We start from the raw sequence: 18,771 nt of genomic DNA, 5'->3' as shown, positions 1-18,771 counted from the left end.
CTCTCAAAACCAAAGAGCTTATTACCTCTCTCAAACCCTCACCCTCTTAACACCTCTCCGTATCAAGATCCTATTTCCTCCATCCTCTTCCGGTCCCATCCTATTTCCTCCATCCTCTTCCGGTCCAATGAGCCATTGTTTTTTCCTCAAAACAAATTGTACATCGCGATGTCCATCTCCGGCAGAGCCGCATTGCATAAATTACAAAAACCAGGGCAAACTCCATTCCTCCTCTTGCGGTTCCCTGCCAGAGCTCGATTCGGGGTCTCAAACCAACGTTACCATTTGGTGCCGCCAACGTAAGAAATTTGTCCCAGGTATCTTCCTAAAGATTTTTCAACTTTGCCGTTTACTCTTCTCATTGTTCAATATCATTTCTGATAGCCCTATTTATTTGTTATAAATAATATTTTAATTGTGAACTCATTGCAAATAGCACAAGTTTATGTATTCCTCTTTTGTAAACGGTTCTGTCCAACAGTCACAACCAAAATTAATGTGCATTTAAAATTATTGCTCCCTATATACTATCGATTGTAATATTTCATCATCAAATTATAAATTATTATTTTACATGTGGAGTACTTCTTCCACAATTTACATTTACGTGTTCCTCTTTTTCAAATTGTTATTCCACATGTGCAGTATTGCTTCCACAATTTACTTGGAATGGATTATCATTCTTTGACCATGTCACTATTTAGTACCCAAAATTGTTAGATGAAAATCAACCAATCACTATTTAGTAAAATGTTTTAAAAAAAAATTAAAACAAAAAACTCTTATCTATTATTATTCAATTGAAACATCAAGTACTAATTAAATGCAATAAACATACATTAAAAGTGTCATCATAATAATAATTATTATAAAAAATTTCAGTTACAAATATTCAAATTCTACAACTTATATATATTAAGACTCTTACTACTCTTCATTTCTTAATTTCTTATACTAATTGTCAAAAATTTCTTAAATTTAATATAACATTTTTATATATTTTTTATTCTCATTCATTTATTTTTTTATTTTTTACAAATAAAAAACTGCAAGAAAAGACAAAGTGTAGCCATTAATGCAAATCGAAAAAAAATGCAGTTTTGTATAACTCTAATATAAATAACTTATGTCTTTTTTAAAAATAAATAAATTCAAAATCTATTTATAATATATTCTCTAAAATATTTTTATTATAACATTTATTAAAATATACTATATAGTATAAATAATCTACCTCTCTGCGCATTGCGCAGATCTCGCTCCAATTAATAATAGTGTTGGAAAACATTTTGGCTTGTTTCATCATAAATTTCCGAATTTAAGAAAGTGTACGTTATGCACCTTTTGTATCCGTGTCTCTGAGAACAAACAGTTCATTGTCCAATGAAAAAAGAAATGAAAAATACACCCGTGTCACTAAAAAACTTGTATAGTAGATGATATGCTTCTATAAATAGTTAAATACACTACAGTATAATTACATTACAGTACTGGTAAAACTCTTTGGTAACCACCCTATTTTGGTGAAAATGAACCTGAAAATTGCTAAGACTCTCCAAAGAATTGTTCTCCAAGTCATTACCACTATGCTTCAATATTACCTTAGCATTCGGTTCCTCAAATCATCCCTTTCAACTGTCAAACACTTCTTTTTATCTATTAGGCTCTTGGGACTTCTTGTTTACCACTATCTATTCTTTCTGGAAAACTAGTATGACAAAGGCTTGATTTTCATTGAAACCTATGACTTCTGTATTTGATTCAGCTTGATAACAGAAGCTTGTTTGCTCCTTCCAAGACTAATATCTTCAGAACCTAGAGGCTTTAAGGGATCATTGACTTGTTCTTGGAAAATGATTTTTTTCACCCAGTTGATCTCCGTTGTCTTTTCCATCTGATGCAGAGATATTTGATTCCTGAGAAGAGAAGAGAAAATGGGATGATAAGATAAAAGATTAAAAATTTCAAATGTCTTGTTTGCTAAAAAGTTCAAATTCTAAGTATCTTTTAAATTTCTATATTGTGGATCCTTTATAATGATCCAATGAAATTTTCCACTCTTATATACTTCAACCAAACAACACAATTCCAAAATCAATGGAAGTCCCACAAGCACAAGTTACTTTACAATTTAACATAATCAAGTTACTTTGATTAACATGGTCAGTTTAAACATCATACTGAGCAATTCAAGGGTATTTACCGAATTTGAGTTCTCCATCTCATAGATTCTTTCAATCCCATGGCTCTCTAGTATATATTTGTCCCTTGTCGTAACGATGACCCTTGTTCCTCGGCCAAACCAATCAGGTTTTCCAGCAAGAGCTTGTAATTGCTCTGGTTTGTCAACATCATCTAGAATCAAAAGGATCTTCTTTTGTTGGAGCCAGTGCTTTATTGTTGAAATTCCTTTTTCAAAACTTGTTGCTTTGAGATTCTTCCTTTCGAATACATTAGAAAGAAGCATATTTTGAAGATACACTAAACCATGCTTATATGAATTTTCTCTCACATTTTCAAGAAAACATATACTTTCAAAACCGTTAGCAATCAAATTATAAATTGCATGAGCTATTGTTGTTTTGCCTGATCCACCATTTCCATGAATCCCTACCATGTGGACTCCATCATAGCCATCAGAGAATATAAGCGATTTTACTTCTGAAACTTGAGACTCTAGTCCAATTGGATAGTCAGCAACGTGTAAAGCAACTCGTTTAATCTCCCTTGACACCACTTCAACAATCTTCCCAATTAACTCGTGTTCATATTTTTTCCTGCTCAATTTACAAGACAACAGTGAAATTTTATTCTTGGACTGATAAAATAAAAGTGAAACAAGACATGGAAAGGTACCCATCGAAACAAAAGCCAGTAAAATTAGCTGCTCGATGCAAAGCCCGCTTCCATTTTTCGACTTTCGACAGGTCATCCTTGAACTTTTCCTCATGTTTAGCCATTGCTGCCCCAAAACTACCCGTCTGTCGTCGCACGTCGCTATGATATACATCATAGAAAACGGGCAAAACGAACTGGCCATCAGACTCTTGGCACTCTAAGATCTTGACAAGTTCATCTAAGCAGTAAGTAGAATCAGCATAGTTCTGAGAGAACACAATGATGGCAATCCTGGAGCCTTTAATTGCCTCAATTAGTGTTCTTGATATATCATTCCCTCTGTGAAGGCCTACATCATCCATGAAGCTGTGGATTTTGTTGTCGCGGAGAGCTTTGAAGAGACTGCCAGTGAAACAATAGCGAGTATCACAGCCTCTGAAGCTGAGAAACACATGGTATTGGTATTGCCTTGGGAAAGAAAACGATGACAACGCTTTCACATGAGACTCTGCTCTGACTGGATAATCAGCAACAACAGGTACGCTGTCCTCTTTAATGATCGCCAACACCTGTTTAGCGATCCTCTCAATAAATTCGTATTCAAATTCATCCCTGCACAATATAAGAGCGCGTCGTCTTCAATCATGCCAATGCGCAAAAGGCCTGTTAGATAATTGAAACTTCACGTAAAGTTGATAATTGAAAGTCGTGAGATAAAAGTTTAGTCAAATCATTCAAATCATTTAACGGCTTTCAACTATCACCTTCACGTGAAGTTGACCTAAATTGACTCATACCCTTTGTAATGCAAGCCGGATAAGTTGGCTGCTTCACGCAGAGCGGCTCTCCAAATTGGCGCTTTATCCTTGAACCGCTCCTCGTGCACCGCCATTGCTTTCTCATAACTGCCTCTCTGATGCCGCACGTCGCCGGGATCCACCAAATAGAAAATCGGCAAAATAAATTGGCCACAGCGTTGAGAGCACTCCAAGAGCTTGACAAGTTCCCTCAACAAGAAATCGGTGTCAGCATAATGCTCCGAGAACACAATAATGGCAATCCTGGAGCTTTCAATTGCTCTAGCAAATGTTTGTTGGATTTTATTGCCACTGATAAGATCCTCAAGATCCATGAAGGTACGGATTCCCTTCTCACAAAATGCTTTGTGGAGATAACCAGTGAAACCGTAGCGAGTTTCAGGGCCTCTGAAGCTGAGGAACACATCGAATTCCCACTCCCTGTCCCTGAAGGAAGGAAAAGAAGAAGAGGGGAAAGCTTGCGGAGTAGCCATGGAAGCTAGCTAGCTGTTAGTGTGAGGACCATGGTCGATCATACAAGTATTTAAAAAAGAAGACCATGGTCGATCATTACAAGAGAAATGATTTAATAACAGAGTTAAACAAGTATTTATGGAAACTACTTTCACATTTCCGATTAACCATGGGGTCAATCCCTCACCTCGTCAGTCAAAATTTGGAAATACTTGGTAATAAAAAAATATTAGCCAAAAACTGTCGAAACTTGTTTAATGCTAAATAAGATAAGTTTTAACTGTTTTTTTTTTTTATTTCTCTAGCATGACGGTCAAATTTAATCATGATGCCGCAATAAAAAAAACTTTACAAATCATTAATTAATGATAATGCTGCTTCTTGGAATTTCTTGGTCCAACTTACCTGGATGACAGCTTACCGTAGAAAGAATGAGTCAATGAGATGGTTTTACAGTTTCTCAGCTACTTCACACTCATCGTCAGTCCTCAGTCTCAACTTCGTGGTGTTTTCCAAGTCTCCATGCTGTATTTTTATATTCAAAAGATCAGCAGGAGTTTTGTTAAATGTACCGAGCACAATATGGTGATTTTATACGTTCTGCTCCATGATTCGCTTATTACCTCCAACTATCTGCATAGAATTATGTTTTTTCAGGTCACTTTGTTTTCTTAAACAATTAGCTACTATTTAATTGTTAGGTAATACATACAAGTTTTTTTTATCAATTAAGTCCAATTAAATTGTTCTAACTTCAACAAAAATTATTTTTATCACTTTTACTTGCTCAATCACCCAAATTTTATTGTTTAACTTAGTTAAATTTGATTCATAAAGATATTTCTCCTAAAATAATAATAAAAAATTTAAATTGCTAACAAAAATAATCAGATATTTTATATATATTTAAAAAATATTTTAAAAATTAAATTTTGATATAATTTTTTATAAATATTATTAAAAATAAAAAAATATTTTTATCTTTTAAATTTTGATAATTTTATTCCAAATGAATTTCTTTTATTGAATGGCCCAAACTTTTTTAAAAAAATAAAAAGCCTAGAAATTTTTTTTTTTTATTATTTTGATATACCTTTCAAATAGTTATCTGAACACTTTTACAAAAATTCGAATCAAATATACCAAACATTTGTTAAATGCAAATGTGATTTGACTCTTATGAAAACAATATTTTTTTATCATTTTATCACATATTTAAATTATTTGAAATTTATTTATTGTTCTTATCTTTAGATATTATTTTGTCTAACAATATAAACTTTTGAATACCATAATTTCTCATAATTGTTACTATTTTGTTGTAAAATTTCATACATATACATTACTTAAATTTTTAATCTTTAAATTTTAACCCTAAAGCTTAGTAAGAGAAGTAAAGCTAAATTATATTACCAAATATAGTTAGTATAAAATAATCAACACAGTATTTAGTATTGATGAGTTTGAAAAACTCAAATTTATTTTGATGATGAACAAACATTATTAAAATAATTAATTACAAAATTATTAAATTAATTTTTATTTAACATATGTTAATTAATAATTTTGTGATGCAGGTTTTCTTATTGGGCCGAACAAAAAAGCAGAATTATTGCAAGCCCAATATGCTTAAAACCATTCAGCCTTGTTTAATGTTTTCTATATTATGTGGCCGAAGCAATTTGTGATTATTTGAGTCAGAATCCAAACATTATCATAGGCCCAAATTAAAGTTAACATTCAGCATTGATACAAAAATCCTTTGATCCATATGGCTGAATTAATGGTTACATTACTTGGGCGAAAATTGAACTATTATTACTACAAGCCCAAGTTAATAATTTTTGCTTTACAACCAATGCATGATCCGAAAATAATTAACCAGGAAAGCAAATGTTGTTATTGCTTTATGCCTTCAACGGATCTCACACTTCACCATGTGATGGAATTCAAATTTCATTAAAGTGAAGTTAATAAATGCATGAGAACTATGAGAGAGAAAGTGTCATTGATTTGATTGAGGACATCAATGTTGCACGCTAAACTGCAAGGGAAGTAAAAACAATCTCATTTCAATTAATTTGATTCATTTAATTGCTTTTCTTCTAGCTCTATCTTCTCTCTCATCTCTTTCTTCTCTTCGGTCATATCACAGAGGAAATTATGGAAGCTAAGTTGAGCTACCAAAAGAAAGAAGGAGCTACATGCATCAAGACCATCAAACTAATGACATAAAAACATAAAAAATGTAGTGGCTGAGATTCTTATCACTTATGGTAAGATATGGTGATGAAATTTTGGCTTCTCCATACCAAAAATAGTTGAAGAAAATTCGGCCAGCAAGGAGAAGATCCTTGGAGGGATGGCTTGTCTCTGCTTTTGTGTTCACTCATCACAGAAGGTAACTAGGGTGGCTACGTGAGGGAGGAAGTAAAAGTGGAGCAGATGAAGCTATCATCATCATGAAGCATTAAGGGCCAGAAATTCATCTTGGAGAGCAAGCCAAGGATGAAGCGCTCGGATTGATGAAGAGTGATGACCAAGGAAGGACTAGAGGTAATTGTATGTTGGGTTTTGCATGGGTTATCTCTTCTCTCTCTCTCTGGCCAAACCGGTTTTGTTCTTGGAGAAGAAGAAGTTGGCTTGGTTTTTGGCTTCAAATGTGGAGGCTTTTCTCTTCTATAAAAAGAGAGAACAGCCACGGTTTGGAGCAAGGAGTAAGTAGTGAGAGTGCAAGGCACAAAAGTCTCAGAGCTACCTAAGCTAACAGATTTTTCTTCTCCTTCAATGTATTTTGTTTTGTATTTTTCTGTTTAATTTTGTCATGTCTTGAGTCTCATGGAAAAAGACAAACAGTGAAGTTTGTATAAAAAAGTCATAGAGCGAAAAAAGGCAGAGAGTGCAAAATTAAAAGAAAAAGCCATAGATGTCCTTAGAGTTCCTTTGTACATCTGTGTTGTGTATCATGATTCTGTGGGAATCTTCTTGTAAGTTGGGTTAGCCCTTTACAGTCTGTAATCAAGAAGATTATAGTAAAATTCCATCACAGTTATGATGGAGACTGGATGTAGGCTGCACTGCACTTAGCAGCTGAACTAGGATATATCTGTGTGTAATTTTCTATCTTTTCTACTCCATTTTTGTTCTACTGCACAGGAGCTTAAACTGAAAAATATCTCGTGCCAAGTGACGAGACAAAAATAAAAGTCTCGTGGCTAGGGACGAGACAAAAATAAAAAAGTCTCTTGAAGTCATTTCAAAGACCAGCAAGCATTACTGAGTAAAAAGAGGGCTAAGATTCAACCCCCCTTCTCTTAGCCACTAAAACCATCAATTGGTATCAGAGCTTGGTCTCAAAGAGATCAAGCTTTGCAGCTTGGGGAAAAGATCCATATGGCAGAAAGCAGTGGCTCAAATCTTGTGTCCTACAATCTTACAGAAGGACAGTCAAGCAACAGACCGCCTCTTTTCAATGGGAAAAACTACACCTATTGGAAGGAGATAATGAAGATATTTGTGCAAGTAGTAGACTACAGACTATGAAAGATTATCATGGAGGGTCCTCAATTCCCAACTAACACAAGTGCTGACGGAGTAGTCACTCTTAAACTAGAAGCAAGCTGGACCGAGGAAGATAGAAAGAAGGTGGAATTAAATGCCAAGGCTGTAAATCTGCTCAATTGTGCTATCAGCTTTGAGAAATACCGACGGGTATTACGATGCACAACGGCAAAGAAAATCTGGGATAAACTGCAAATCACTCATGAAGGAACCACCAGTGTGAAGAAGACTCAGATAGACATGTTAAATAGAGAGTATGAAATGTCTGCAATGAAGAAAGGAGAATCCATTGATGAACTGTCCGAACGGTTCAACACCATCATTGTTGGCTTGGATGGTATGGGAATAACACATTCTGATTCTGTGCTTGTGAGAAGAGTGTTGAGATGTCTCACTAAAGAATGGGAAACAAAAGCTTTAATTATTTCCGAGAGTAGTAACCTAGATTCCATGACATGTGATGATTTGAGAGGAAACTTACTTGCTTTTGAAAACACTTATTTGAAAAAAGATTTACAAAAGAAAGGAATTGCTTTTTCTTCTGTAACTAACCCCTTGGATGATGAATCCAGTGATAATTCCTCTAAAAATGAGTTTGTGTTGTTTGCCAAAAAATTCAAAAAAATGGTGAAGTTCAAAGAGAAAGGCAAAGGTAGTAGCTCAAGGAAAATGAAGAAAGACCTAAGCAATATAACTTGTTACAACTGCAAGGAAATGGGGCATTTCAAATCTGATTGTCCCAAGCTGAAGAAGAAGAAGAAGCCAAAAAGAGGAAAGAAGAAGGGATTGATGGCTTCATCGGAAGACTTGAAAAATGACTCAGACGATGATGAAGAATCAGAAACCAAGTCACAACCTTGTCTCATGGCAGATCACATAGATCAGGTAGTCTTTCACAACCATAACACTGAAGATCTTCATCTTATGATAGACCACCTTTCTGGAAAAATAAGATGTTTTCTCCTTGATAACTGATGAGCGGATATTTTATACACTTTTTGGGGGTAATTTCATGTAGATTTTAGTATGTTTTAATTGGTTTTTAGTAGAATATTATTAGTTTTTGGGCAAAAATCATATTTTTGGACTTTACTATGAGTTTGTGTGTTTTTCATGTGATTTCAGGTATTTTCTGGCTGAAATTGAGGGAGCTGAGCAAAAATCTGAGTTAGGCTGAAAAAGGACTGCTGATGCTGTTGGATTCTGACCTCCCTGCACTCGAAATGGATTTTCTGGAGCTACAGGAGTCCAATTGGCGCGCTCTCAACGGCGTTGGAAAGTAGACATCCAGGGCTTTCCAGCAATATATAATAGTCCATACTTTGCGCGAAGATAGACGACGTAACTTGGCATTGAACGCCAAGTACATGCTGCTGTCTGGAGTTAAACGCCAGAAACACGTCATGATCTGGAGTTGAACGCCTAAAACACCTCATAACTTGCAGTTCAACTCCAAGAAAAGTCTCAGCTCGTGGATAGCTTTAGTCTCAGCACCAGCACACACCAAGTGGGCCCCAGAAGTGGATTTATGCACCAATTATCTTAGTTTACTCATTTTCTGTAAACCTAGGTTACAGTTTTCTATAAAAATAACTTTTAGAGACTTATTTTGTACCTCATGACATTTTCAGATCTGAATTACATACTTTTTGACGGCATGAGTCTCTAAACTCCATTGTTGGGGGTGAGGAGCTCTGCAGCGTCTCGATGAATTAATGCAATTGTTTCTATTTCACTCAAACGTGTGTATGGTCCGATCTAAGATGTTTATTCGCGCTTAATTATGAAGGAGGTGATGATCCGTGACACTCATCACCTCCCTCAATCTATGAACGTGTGCCTGACAAACACCTCCGTTCTACATCAGACTGAATGAGCTTCTCTTAGATTCCTTAATCGGAATCTCCGCGGTATAAGCTAGAATTGATGGCGGCCACTCTTGAGAATCCGGAAGGTCTAAACCTTGTCTGTGGTATTTCGAGTAGGATTCAAGGATTGAATGGCTGTGACGTGCTTCAAACTCGCGATTGCTGGGCGTGATGACAAACGCAAAAGGATCAATGGATCCTATTCCAACATGATCGAGAACCAACAGCTGATTAGCGGTGCTGTGACAGAGCATCTGGACCGTTTTCACTGAGAGGATGGGAGGTAGCCACTGACAATGGTGACACCCTACATACAGCTTGCCGTAGACGTGCTTTACAAACAATTGAGTTGAATATTACATTACAGAAATTCAGAGGACAAAGCATCTCCAAAACTCCAACATATTTCTCATTACTGCACAACAAGTAACGATTTTATTCTCTTTTATTTTTCCAATCTAATAATTCCAACTGATAATTTTAATTAATATCCTGACTAAGAATAATAAAATAAACATAGCTTGCTTCAAACCAATAATCTCCGTGGGATCGACCCTTACTCACGTAAGGTATTACTTGGATGACCCAGTGCACTTGCTGGTTAGTTGTACGGATTACAAATTCGTGCACCAAGTTTTTGGCGCCGTTGCCGGGGATTATTCGAGTTTGAACAACTAAAGGTTTATTTTGTTGCTTAGATTAGGAAGAATTTATCCTCTTTTCACTAGAATTGCATCTTTTATTATCCCTTTTTAAAAAAATTTTTCAAAAAAATATTATTTTTCTTTGTCAATTTTTAATTTTTTCGTGAGTTTAGTGTCTTGTTCTAAGTTTGGTGTCAATTATATATTTGATATTTTTCTTTAAAAATTTTCGAACTTGTGTTCTTTGTTCTTCATTGATCTTCAAGTTGTTCTTGTTTATCTTTCTTGTTGATCTTGAGTTTTTCTTGTTTTGTGTCTTTTCTTGTTTCACTTTTGTTCTTTCTAAAGCATTAATCTTCCAAAAGGAATATACCTATTCAAAACAAGTGTTACATTTACTCCCAATTGGCTAGAGTATTGGTTTATATTCTTGATGATTGGGCACCAGTTCTTTTGAAAATCTCTTTCAAAAATAATCTTTCTTGATTTAATCTTGTGCCAAACTTTAAGTTTGGTGTTTTCTTGTTAATTTTGATATAATTTTCGAAAATTTAGTAAAGTTTTCTAAAAATTTTAAGTTTGGTGTTCTTTCTTTTGTTCTTGTGTTCTTGTGAATCTTCAAGGTGTTCTTGAGTCTTTCTTGTGTTTTGATCTTAAAATTTTTAAGTTTGGTGTTCCTTGGTGTTTTCCCTCCAAAATTTTCGAAAATAAGGAGCATTAGATCTAAAAATTTTAAATCTTGTGTCTTTTTTGTGTTTTTCTCTTTCATCATAAAATTCAAAATTCAAAAAAAATATATATCTTTTCTAAATAATTTTAAACTATATTTTCGAAAATTTTTTTATAAAATTCAGATTTCAATTTCAAAATTTTTCGAAAAATTTTCACAAAATATTTTCAAATTTTTATATATTCCGTTTTTATTTATTCCACTTCTATAAAATAAATAATATCAACATACATATCATCTCCCTTGTTCCATCATGGAATTAAGTGGAAATGCACAGTCCAAGAGGACTTTGGGGTCATATGCTAACCCCACTACTGCTTCATATGGGAGTAGTATTTGTATACCCTCCATTGGAGTTAGTAGCTTTGAGTTGAATCCTCAGCTCATTATCATGGTGCAGCAGAACTGCCAGTATTCCGGTCTTCCACATGAAGAACCTACAGAGTTTCTGGCACAATTTTTACAAATTGCTGACACAGTACATGATAAAGAAGTGGATCAGGATGTCTACAGATTATTACTGTTTCCATTTGCTATAAAAGATCAAGCTAAGAGGTGGTTAAATAACCAGTCTAAGAACAGCATAAAAACATGGAAACAGCTGTCAGAAAAATTCCTGAATCACTATTTCCCTCCAAAACGGATGACACAGCTAAGGCTAAGCATCCAAGGCTTCAAACAAGGAGATAATGAATCCTTTTATGATGCCTGGGAAAGATACAGAGAGATGCTAAGAAAATGCCCCTCTGAAATGTTTTCAGAATGGGTGCAATTAGACATCTTCTACTATGGGCTTACAGAAAAAGCTCAGATTTCTCTAGACCACTCAGCTGGTGGATCTATACATATGAGAAAAACAATTGAAGAAGCTCAAGAGCTTATTGATACAGTTGCCAGAAATCAGCATCTGTACCTAAGCAGTGAATCTTCCATGAAAGAAGAAGCTAAAACAGTAACTGCTGAACTCAGTCCGGTGGATCAGGCTAATGAATTCAATCAGCAATTAGACTTTCTAACTCAGCAGCTAGCCGAATTCAAGGAATTATTACAGGAAACAAGAATGGCTAACAGAAATATAGAAGTACAGTTAAAGCAGACAGAAAAACAACTATCAAAACAAATAACAGAAGAATGCCAAGCAGTTCAACTAAGAAGTGGGAAAACATTAAATACCTCACTTCAAAGCAGCAGGAAGCCAAGAAATGAACAAATGGCTACTCAAAATCCCTCTGAGGACAATCAGAGCCTAGAGATGAATAATGCTGGCGCTGAACGCCTAGCCCACGCTCATTCCTGGCGTTCAACGCCAGAAACAAGCATGAATCCGGCGTTGAACGCCCAAAGGGAGCATAGTTCTGGCGTTCAGACGCCAGTAACAAATGGGGAGATGGCGTCTAACGCCACTCCAGCTTCCACCCCTGGCATTCAAATGCCAGTGGGGGATCAGTCACATACAAGTGCTGATGACAACCCTTCTAAAAAGGCTTCCCAACCCACTTCTGTAGGTAATAAACCTGCAGCAACTAAGGTTGAGGAATACAAAGCCAAAATGCCTTATCCTCAAAAACTCCGCCAAGCGAAACAGGATAAGCAATTTGCCCGCTTTGCAGACTATCTCATGACTCTTGAAATAAAGATTCCGTTTGCAAAAGCACTTGAGCAAATACCCTCTTATGCTAAGTTCATGAAAGAGATCTTAAGTCATAAGAAGGATTGGAGGGAAACTGAAAAAGTTTACCTCACTGAAGAATGCAGTGCAGTCATTCTGAAAAGCTTACCTGAGAAGCTTAAAGATCCTGGGAGCTTTATGATACCATGCACATTAGAGGGTACTTGTACCAAGCAAGCTTTATGTGATCTTGGGGCAAGTATCAACCTAATACCTGCATCTACTATCAGAAAGCTTGGTTTAACTGAAGAAATCAAACCAACCAGGATATGTCTTCAACTTGCTGATGGCTCCATTAAATACCCATCAGGCGTGATTGAAGACATGATTGTCAAGGTTGGGCCATTCGCCTTTCCTACTGACTTTGTGGTGCTGGAAATGGAGGAGCACAAGAGTGCAACTCTCATCCTAGGAAGACCTTTCCTAGCAACTGGCCGAACCCTCATTGATGTCCAAAAAGGGGAGGTAACCTTGAGAGTCAATGAGGAGGAGTTCAAGTTGAATGTTGTCAAAGCCATGCAACATCCAGACACCCCAAATGACTGTATGAGTGTTGATATTATTGACTCTCTGGTAAGAGAGGTCAATATGGCTGAGAGTCTCGAATCAGAGCTAGAGGACATATTTAAAGATGTTCAGCCTGACCTGGAGGAATCAGAGAGAATAGTAGAACCTCTGAAAATCCCCCAGGAAGAGGAGAAACCTCCTAAACCCGAGCTCAAACCATTACCACCATCCCTGAAATATGCATTTCTGGGAGAAGGTGATACCTTTCCTGTAATTATAAGCTCTACTTTAGAGCCACAGGAAGAGGAAGCACTAATTCAAGTGCTAAGGACACACAAGACAGCTCTTGGGTGGTCCATCAGTGATCTTAAGGGCATTAGTCCAGCCAGATGCATGCACAAGATCCTATTGGAGGGTGACACCAAGCCTGTGGTCCAACCACAAAGGCGGCTGAACCCAGTCATGAAGGAAGTGGTGCAAAAGGAGGTCACTAAATTACTAGAGGCTGGGATTATTTATCCTATTTCTGACAGCCCCTGGGTAAGCCCTGTCCAAGTCGTCCCTAAAAAGGGAGGCATGACAGTGGTTCACAATGAAAAAAATGAACTGGTTCCTACAAGAACAGTTACAGGGTGGCGTATGTGTATTGATTATAGAAGGCTCAATACAGCCACCAGAAAGGATCATTTTCCTTTACCATTCATAGACCAAATGCTAGAAAGACTAGCAGGTCATGAATACTACTGCTTCCTAAATGGATATTCAGGTTATAATCAAATTGCAGTAGATCCCCAGGATCAGGAGAAAACGGCATTCACCTGCCCATCTGGAGTATTTGCATACAGAAGGATGCCATTTGGCCTGTGCAATGCACCTGCAACCTTTCAGAGGTGCATGCTCTCAATTTTCTCTGATATGGTGGAAAAATTCCTGGAAGTCTTCATGGATGACTTTTCAGTATTTGGAGACTCATTCAGCTCCTGCTTTAACCATTTAGCACTTGTTCTAAAGAGATGCCAAGAGACTAACCTGGTTTTAAACTGGGAGAAGTGTCACTTTATGGTGACTGAAGGAATTGTCCTTGGGCACAAAATCTCGAACAAGGGGATAGAGGTGGATCAAGCTAAGGTAGAGGTAATTGAAAAATTACCACCACCTGCCAATGTTAAGGCAATTAGAAGCTTTCTGGGGCATGCAGGATTCTATAGGAGGTTTATAAAGGATTTTTCAAAAATCGCCAAACCTCTGAGCAACCTGCTAGCTGCTGACACGCCATTTATCTTTGATAAAGAGTGTCTGCAGGCATTTGAGACTCTGAAAGCTAAATTGGTTACAGCACCAATCATCTCTGCACCAGACTGGACATTACCATTTGAATTGATGTGTGATGCCAGTGACCATGCCATTGGTGCAGTGTTGGGACAAAGGCATGACAAGCTTCTGCACGTCATTTACTATGCCAGCTGTGTTTTAAATGACGCACAAAAGAATTACACAACCACAGAAAAAGAGCTACTTGCAGTGGTTTACGCCATTGACAAATTCAGATCCTATTTAATAGGATCAAAAGTGATTGTGTATACTGATCATGCTGCTCTTAAATATCTACTCATAAAGCAGGATTCAAAGCCCAGACTTATAAGATGGGTGTTGCTTCTGCAAGAGTTTGATATAGAAATAAGAGACAGAAAAGGGACAGAGAATCAAGTAGCAGATCACTTGTCCCGAATAGAACCAGTAGAAGGGGCGTCCCTCCCTCTCACTGAGATCTCTGAAACCTTTCCGGATGAGCAACTCTTTGCCATCCAAGAAGTGCCGTGGTTTACAGACATTGCAAACTACAAGGCAGTGAGATTCATACCCAAAGAGTACAGTAGACAGCAATCAAAGAAGCTGATCACAGATGCAAAGTATTATCTTTGGGATGAGCCGTATCTCTTTAAGAGATGTGCAGACGGAGTAATCCGTAGATGTGTGCCTAAAGAAGAAGCGCAGAAGATCCTTTGGCATTGCCATGGATCACAGTATGGAGGACATTTTGGAAGTGAGCGAACAGCCACAAGAGTCCTCCAAAGTGGCTTCTACTGGCCTACTCTCTATAAAGATTCCTGAGTGTTTGTGCTTAATTGTGACAGTTGCCAAAGATCTGGCAATCTACCTCACAGTTATGCCATGCCTCAACAAGGGATCTTGGAGATTGAGTTGTTTGATGTATGGGGCATTGACTTCATGGGACCTTTCCCACCATCATACTCAAACACTTATATTCTGGTGGCAGTGGATTATGTATCCAAATGGGTGGAGGCTATTGCAACACCCACTAATGACACTAAAACAGTGTTAAAATTCCTCCAGAAACACATCTTCAGTAGATTTGGTACCCCTAGAGTGTTAATCAGTGATGGGGGCACTCATTTCTGCAATAAACAGCTTTACTCTGCTTTGGTTCGTTATGGAGTTAGCCACAGGGTAGCTACTCCATATCACCCACAGACTAATGGGCAAGCTGAAGTCTCAAATAGAGAACTCAAAAGAATCCTGGAACGGACTGTAATTAACCGTAGAAGGGATTAGGCAAGGAGCTTGGATGATGCTCTGTGGGCATACAGAACAGCATTCAAGACCCCTATAGGGACCTCTCCATACCAGCTTGTGTATGGAAAGGCATGTCACTTGCCAGTGGAACTGGAACACAAGGCCTACTGGGCAACCAAATTCCTGAACCTTGATGCCAAGTTAGCTGGAGAAAAACGTTTACTCCAGCTAAATGAGCTAGAGGAATTTAGACTCAATGCTTTCGAGAATGCAAAAATTTACAAGGAGAAAGCAAAAAGATGGCATGATAAGAAATTGTCATCCAGAGTCTTTGAGCCGGGGCAGAAAGTTCTGCTATTTAATTCTAGGCTCAAATTATTCCCCGGGAAATTAAAATCCCGGTGGAGAGGTCCATATGTAATTACAAGTGTATCACCATATGGATACGTAGAGCTTCAAGATAATGACTCTAACAAAAAGTTCATTGTTAATGGACAAAGAATTAAACATTATCTTGAAAGTAACTTCGAGCAAGAATGCTCAAAACTGAGACTTGGTTAGAGCTCAGTGGTAGTCCAGCTAAAGACAATAAAGAAGCGCTTGCTGGGAGGCAACCCAGCCATTTACAAAGTTTATTTACTGATTAAATAAATTTTTTTTTTACAGGTATGTGTCCAAGTATCTTCAAAGGGCAAAAATAGCAATTGATTGAATTCACAGAGTTACAGGGAAATTTGGAAGCTCACTGGCGTGAAAAAGCCAATAAGAAACATTTTGGGCGTTGAACGCCCAAAAGAAGCACCCACTGGGCGTTCAACGCCAGTAAGGGTAGCCATCTGGGCGTTAAACGCCAGAAAGGAGCATCTTCTGGGCGTTGAACGCCAGAAAGAAGCACCTTCTGGGCGTTTAACGCCAGATTGTTAGCATCCTGGGCGTTCAGAAAAACGCCCAATGACAAAGGACTTCCTGGCGTTCAACGCCAGAAAGAAGCATCAGCTAGGCGTTGAACGCCCAGGAGAAGCAGCAATTGGGCGTTAAACGCCCAAAACATGCAGCATTTGGGCGTTTAACGCCAGGATGGTGGGGAGGAGGTAAAATTCGTTTTTTCTTCACAAATTTTCTAATTTTTATGTTTCAATTCATGATTTCTTGCATAAACATGTTTCCAAATATCATCCTTCAATTTCAAAATTTTAATCCTAATTTCTAAGAACCCTAATTTCTAAAATCCCTTTTTCAAAAATATTACATGCATCTTAATCCATAAAAACAAATTGTTTTCCAATCCAATCCAACTCTTTTTTTTTAAGTTCTTCAACACTTAATTATCTTCTAAAATCTTTTTCAAATTAAAAATTCAGATTTATTTTTAAATATCATTCATATCTTTTTAAATTATATCTTTTTCTTATCATATTTATCTTTTATAAATCATATCTTTTATCTTATATTTTTTTTTCCAAATCTTTTTCAACTCATCATATCTTTTGAATTTCGAAATTGCCTCTCCCTCTATTCCTCTCTTATCCTTTCTTTTGCTTGAGGACAAGCAAACCTCTAAGTTTGGTGTGATTTGCCATGATCATTGAGCTAAAACTCATCAAGATCATGGCACCTAAGGAAACAAGAAGAGCAAGGATGTAACTTGAAGGAACTGAAGCTTCAGAAATTATATCTTGAAGGACCAAGCACCCCACAGACTAGAGGAACATCCACTTCCCAAAATAAAGGTCGTTGAGTTCTAATCTTTGCCTTAACTCTGTGATAACTGTTCTTATTAGAAATTTACCTTAGAAGTTATATATTAGTAGTAGTAATTAGTATCTCTACTTTGATTTTAATTCCAATTAAGTTATAATTTATTTTTCTTATCATCATCAAACATGAATAAAATAGCAGATTTTTAGAATAAAGAAGCAATATTTTTTTTTCGAGTTCTTAATAAGAAAAATTCTAATTATTTATATGTGGTGGCAATACTTTTTGTCTTCTGAATGAATGCCTGAACAGTGCATATTTTTGATATTGAATTTTATGAATGTTAAAATTATTGGCTCCTGAAAGAATGATGAACAAGAAAAATATTATTGATGATCTGAAAAATCATGAATTTGATTCTTGAAGCAACTCAAAAAAAAAAATTTGGATCAAGAAAAGGAATAAGAGCCAACAGCCCTTAAAACCAAAAGGCAAGGGTGAAAAGGATCCAAGGCTTTGAGCATCAGTGGATAGGAGGGCCCAAGGAAGTAATTCCAGGCCTAAGCGGCTAAATCAAGCTGTCCCTAACCATGTGCTTGTGGCATGCAGGTCCAAGTGAAAAGCTTGAGACTGAGTGGTTAAAGTCGTGATCCAAAGTAAAAGAGTGTGCTTAAGAGCTCTGGACACCTCTAACTGGGGACTCTAGCAAAGCTGAGTCACAATCTGAAAAGGTTCACCCAGTCATGTGTCTGTGGCATTTATGTATCCGGTGGTAATACTGGAAAACAAAGTGCTTAGGGCCACGGCCAAGACTCATAAAATAACTGTGTTCAAGAATCAACACACTACACTAGGAGAATCAATAATACTATCTGAATTCTGAGTTCCTATGGATGCCAATCATTCTGAATTTCAAAGGATAAAGGGAGATGCCAAAACTGTTCAGAAACAAAAAGCTACAAGCCCCGCTCATCTAATAAGAATCTGAGCTCCATTTAAAACTCTTAGATATTATTACTTCTTAATTTCTTTCATCCTATTTTATTTATCTAGTTGCTTGAGGACAAGCAACAGTTTAAGTTTGGTGTTGTGATGAGCAGATATTTTATACGCTTTTTGGGGGTAATTTCATGTAGATTTTAGTATGTTTTAATTGGTTTTTAGTAGAATATTATTAGTTTTTGGGAAAAAATCATATTTCTGGACTTTATTATGAGTTTGTGTGTTTTTCTGTGATTTCAGGTATTTTCTGGCTGAAATTGAGGGAGCTGAGCAAAAATCTGAGTTAGGCTGAAAAAGGACTGCTGATGCTGTTGGATTCTGACCTCCCTGCACTCGAAATAGATTTTCTAGAGCTACAGGAGTCCAATTGGCGCGCTCTCAACGGCGTTGGAAAGTAGACATCCAGGGCTTTCCAGCAATATATAATAGTCCATACTTTGCGCGAAGA

The 18,771-nt window shown here is 36.8% G+C and overlaps 1 protein-coding gene across 2 annotated transcripts; it reads right to left on the bottom strand.

Annotated features, from left to right (window-relative positions):
- Positions 1-1,413: 1,413 nt before the first annotated feature.
- LOC130979968 (TMV resistance protein N-like) lies at positions 1,414-4,240 on the bottom strand. 2 transcript variants are annotated; one of them, XM_057903544.1, is made up of 4 exons: positions 3,636-4,240; positions 2,857-3,474; positions 2,204-2,777; positions 1,414-1,916 (listed from the first exon to the last, which is right to left on the bottom strand). In XM_057903544.1, the coding sequence occupies exons 1-4, from the start codon at positions 4,127-4,129 to the stop codon at positions 1,833-1,835; spliced, it is 1,770 nt and encodes a 589-aa protein (XP_057759527.1). In that variant the 5' UTR covers positions 4,130-4,240; the 3' UTR covers positions 1,414-1,832. The 2 variants fall into 2 exon arrangements, with proteins under 2 accessions (XP_057759527.1, XP_057759528.1); XM_057903545.1 differs by having other exon boundaries at positions 2,857-3,450; positions 3,636-4,239.
- Between the last annotated feature and the right edge of the window lie 14,531 nt (positions 4,241-18,771).

Source organism: Arachis stenosperma, chromosome 5, assembly GCF_014773155.1.
Source record: "Arachis stenosperma cultivar V10309 chromosome 5, arast.V10309.gnm1.PFL2, whole genome shotgun sequence".
NCBI lineage: Eukaryota > Viridiplantae > Streptophyta > Magnoliopsida > Fabales > Fabaceae > Arachis > Arachis stenosperma.
This window is presented reverse-complemented; position numbering and strand designations above follow the sequence as displayed.

Excerpts from the sequence above, each read along its gene's own strand:
- LOC130979968 (XM_057903544.1), bottom strand. The coding sequence starts at position 4,129 with ATGGCTACTCCGCAAGCTTTCCCCTCTTCTTCTTTTCCTTCCTTCAGG. Across the intron at positions 3,475-3,635 it reads TCCGGCTTGCATTACAAAGG|ACGACGCGCTCTTATATTGT; the intron begins GTATGAGTCAAT and ends GCATGATTGAAG. Across the intron at positions 2,778-2,856 it reads ACTGGCTTTTGTTTCGATGG|GAAAAAATATGAACACGAGT; the intron begins GTACCTTTCCAT and ends TAAATTGAGCAG.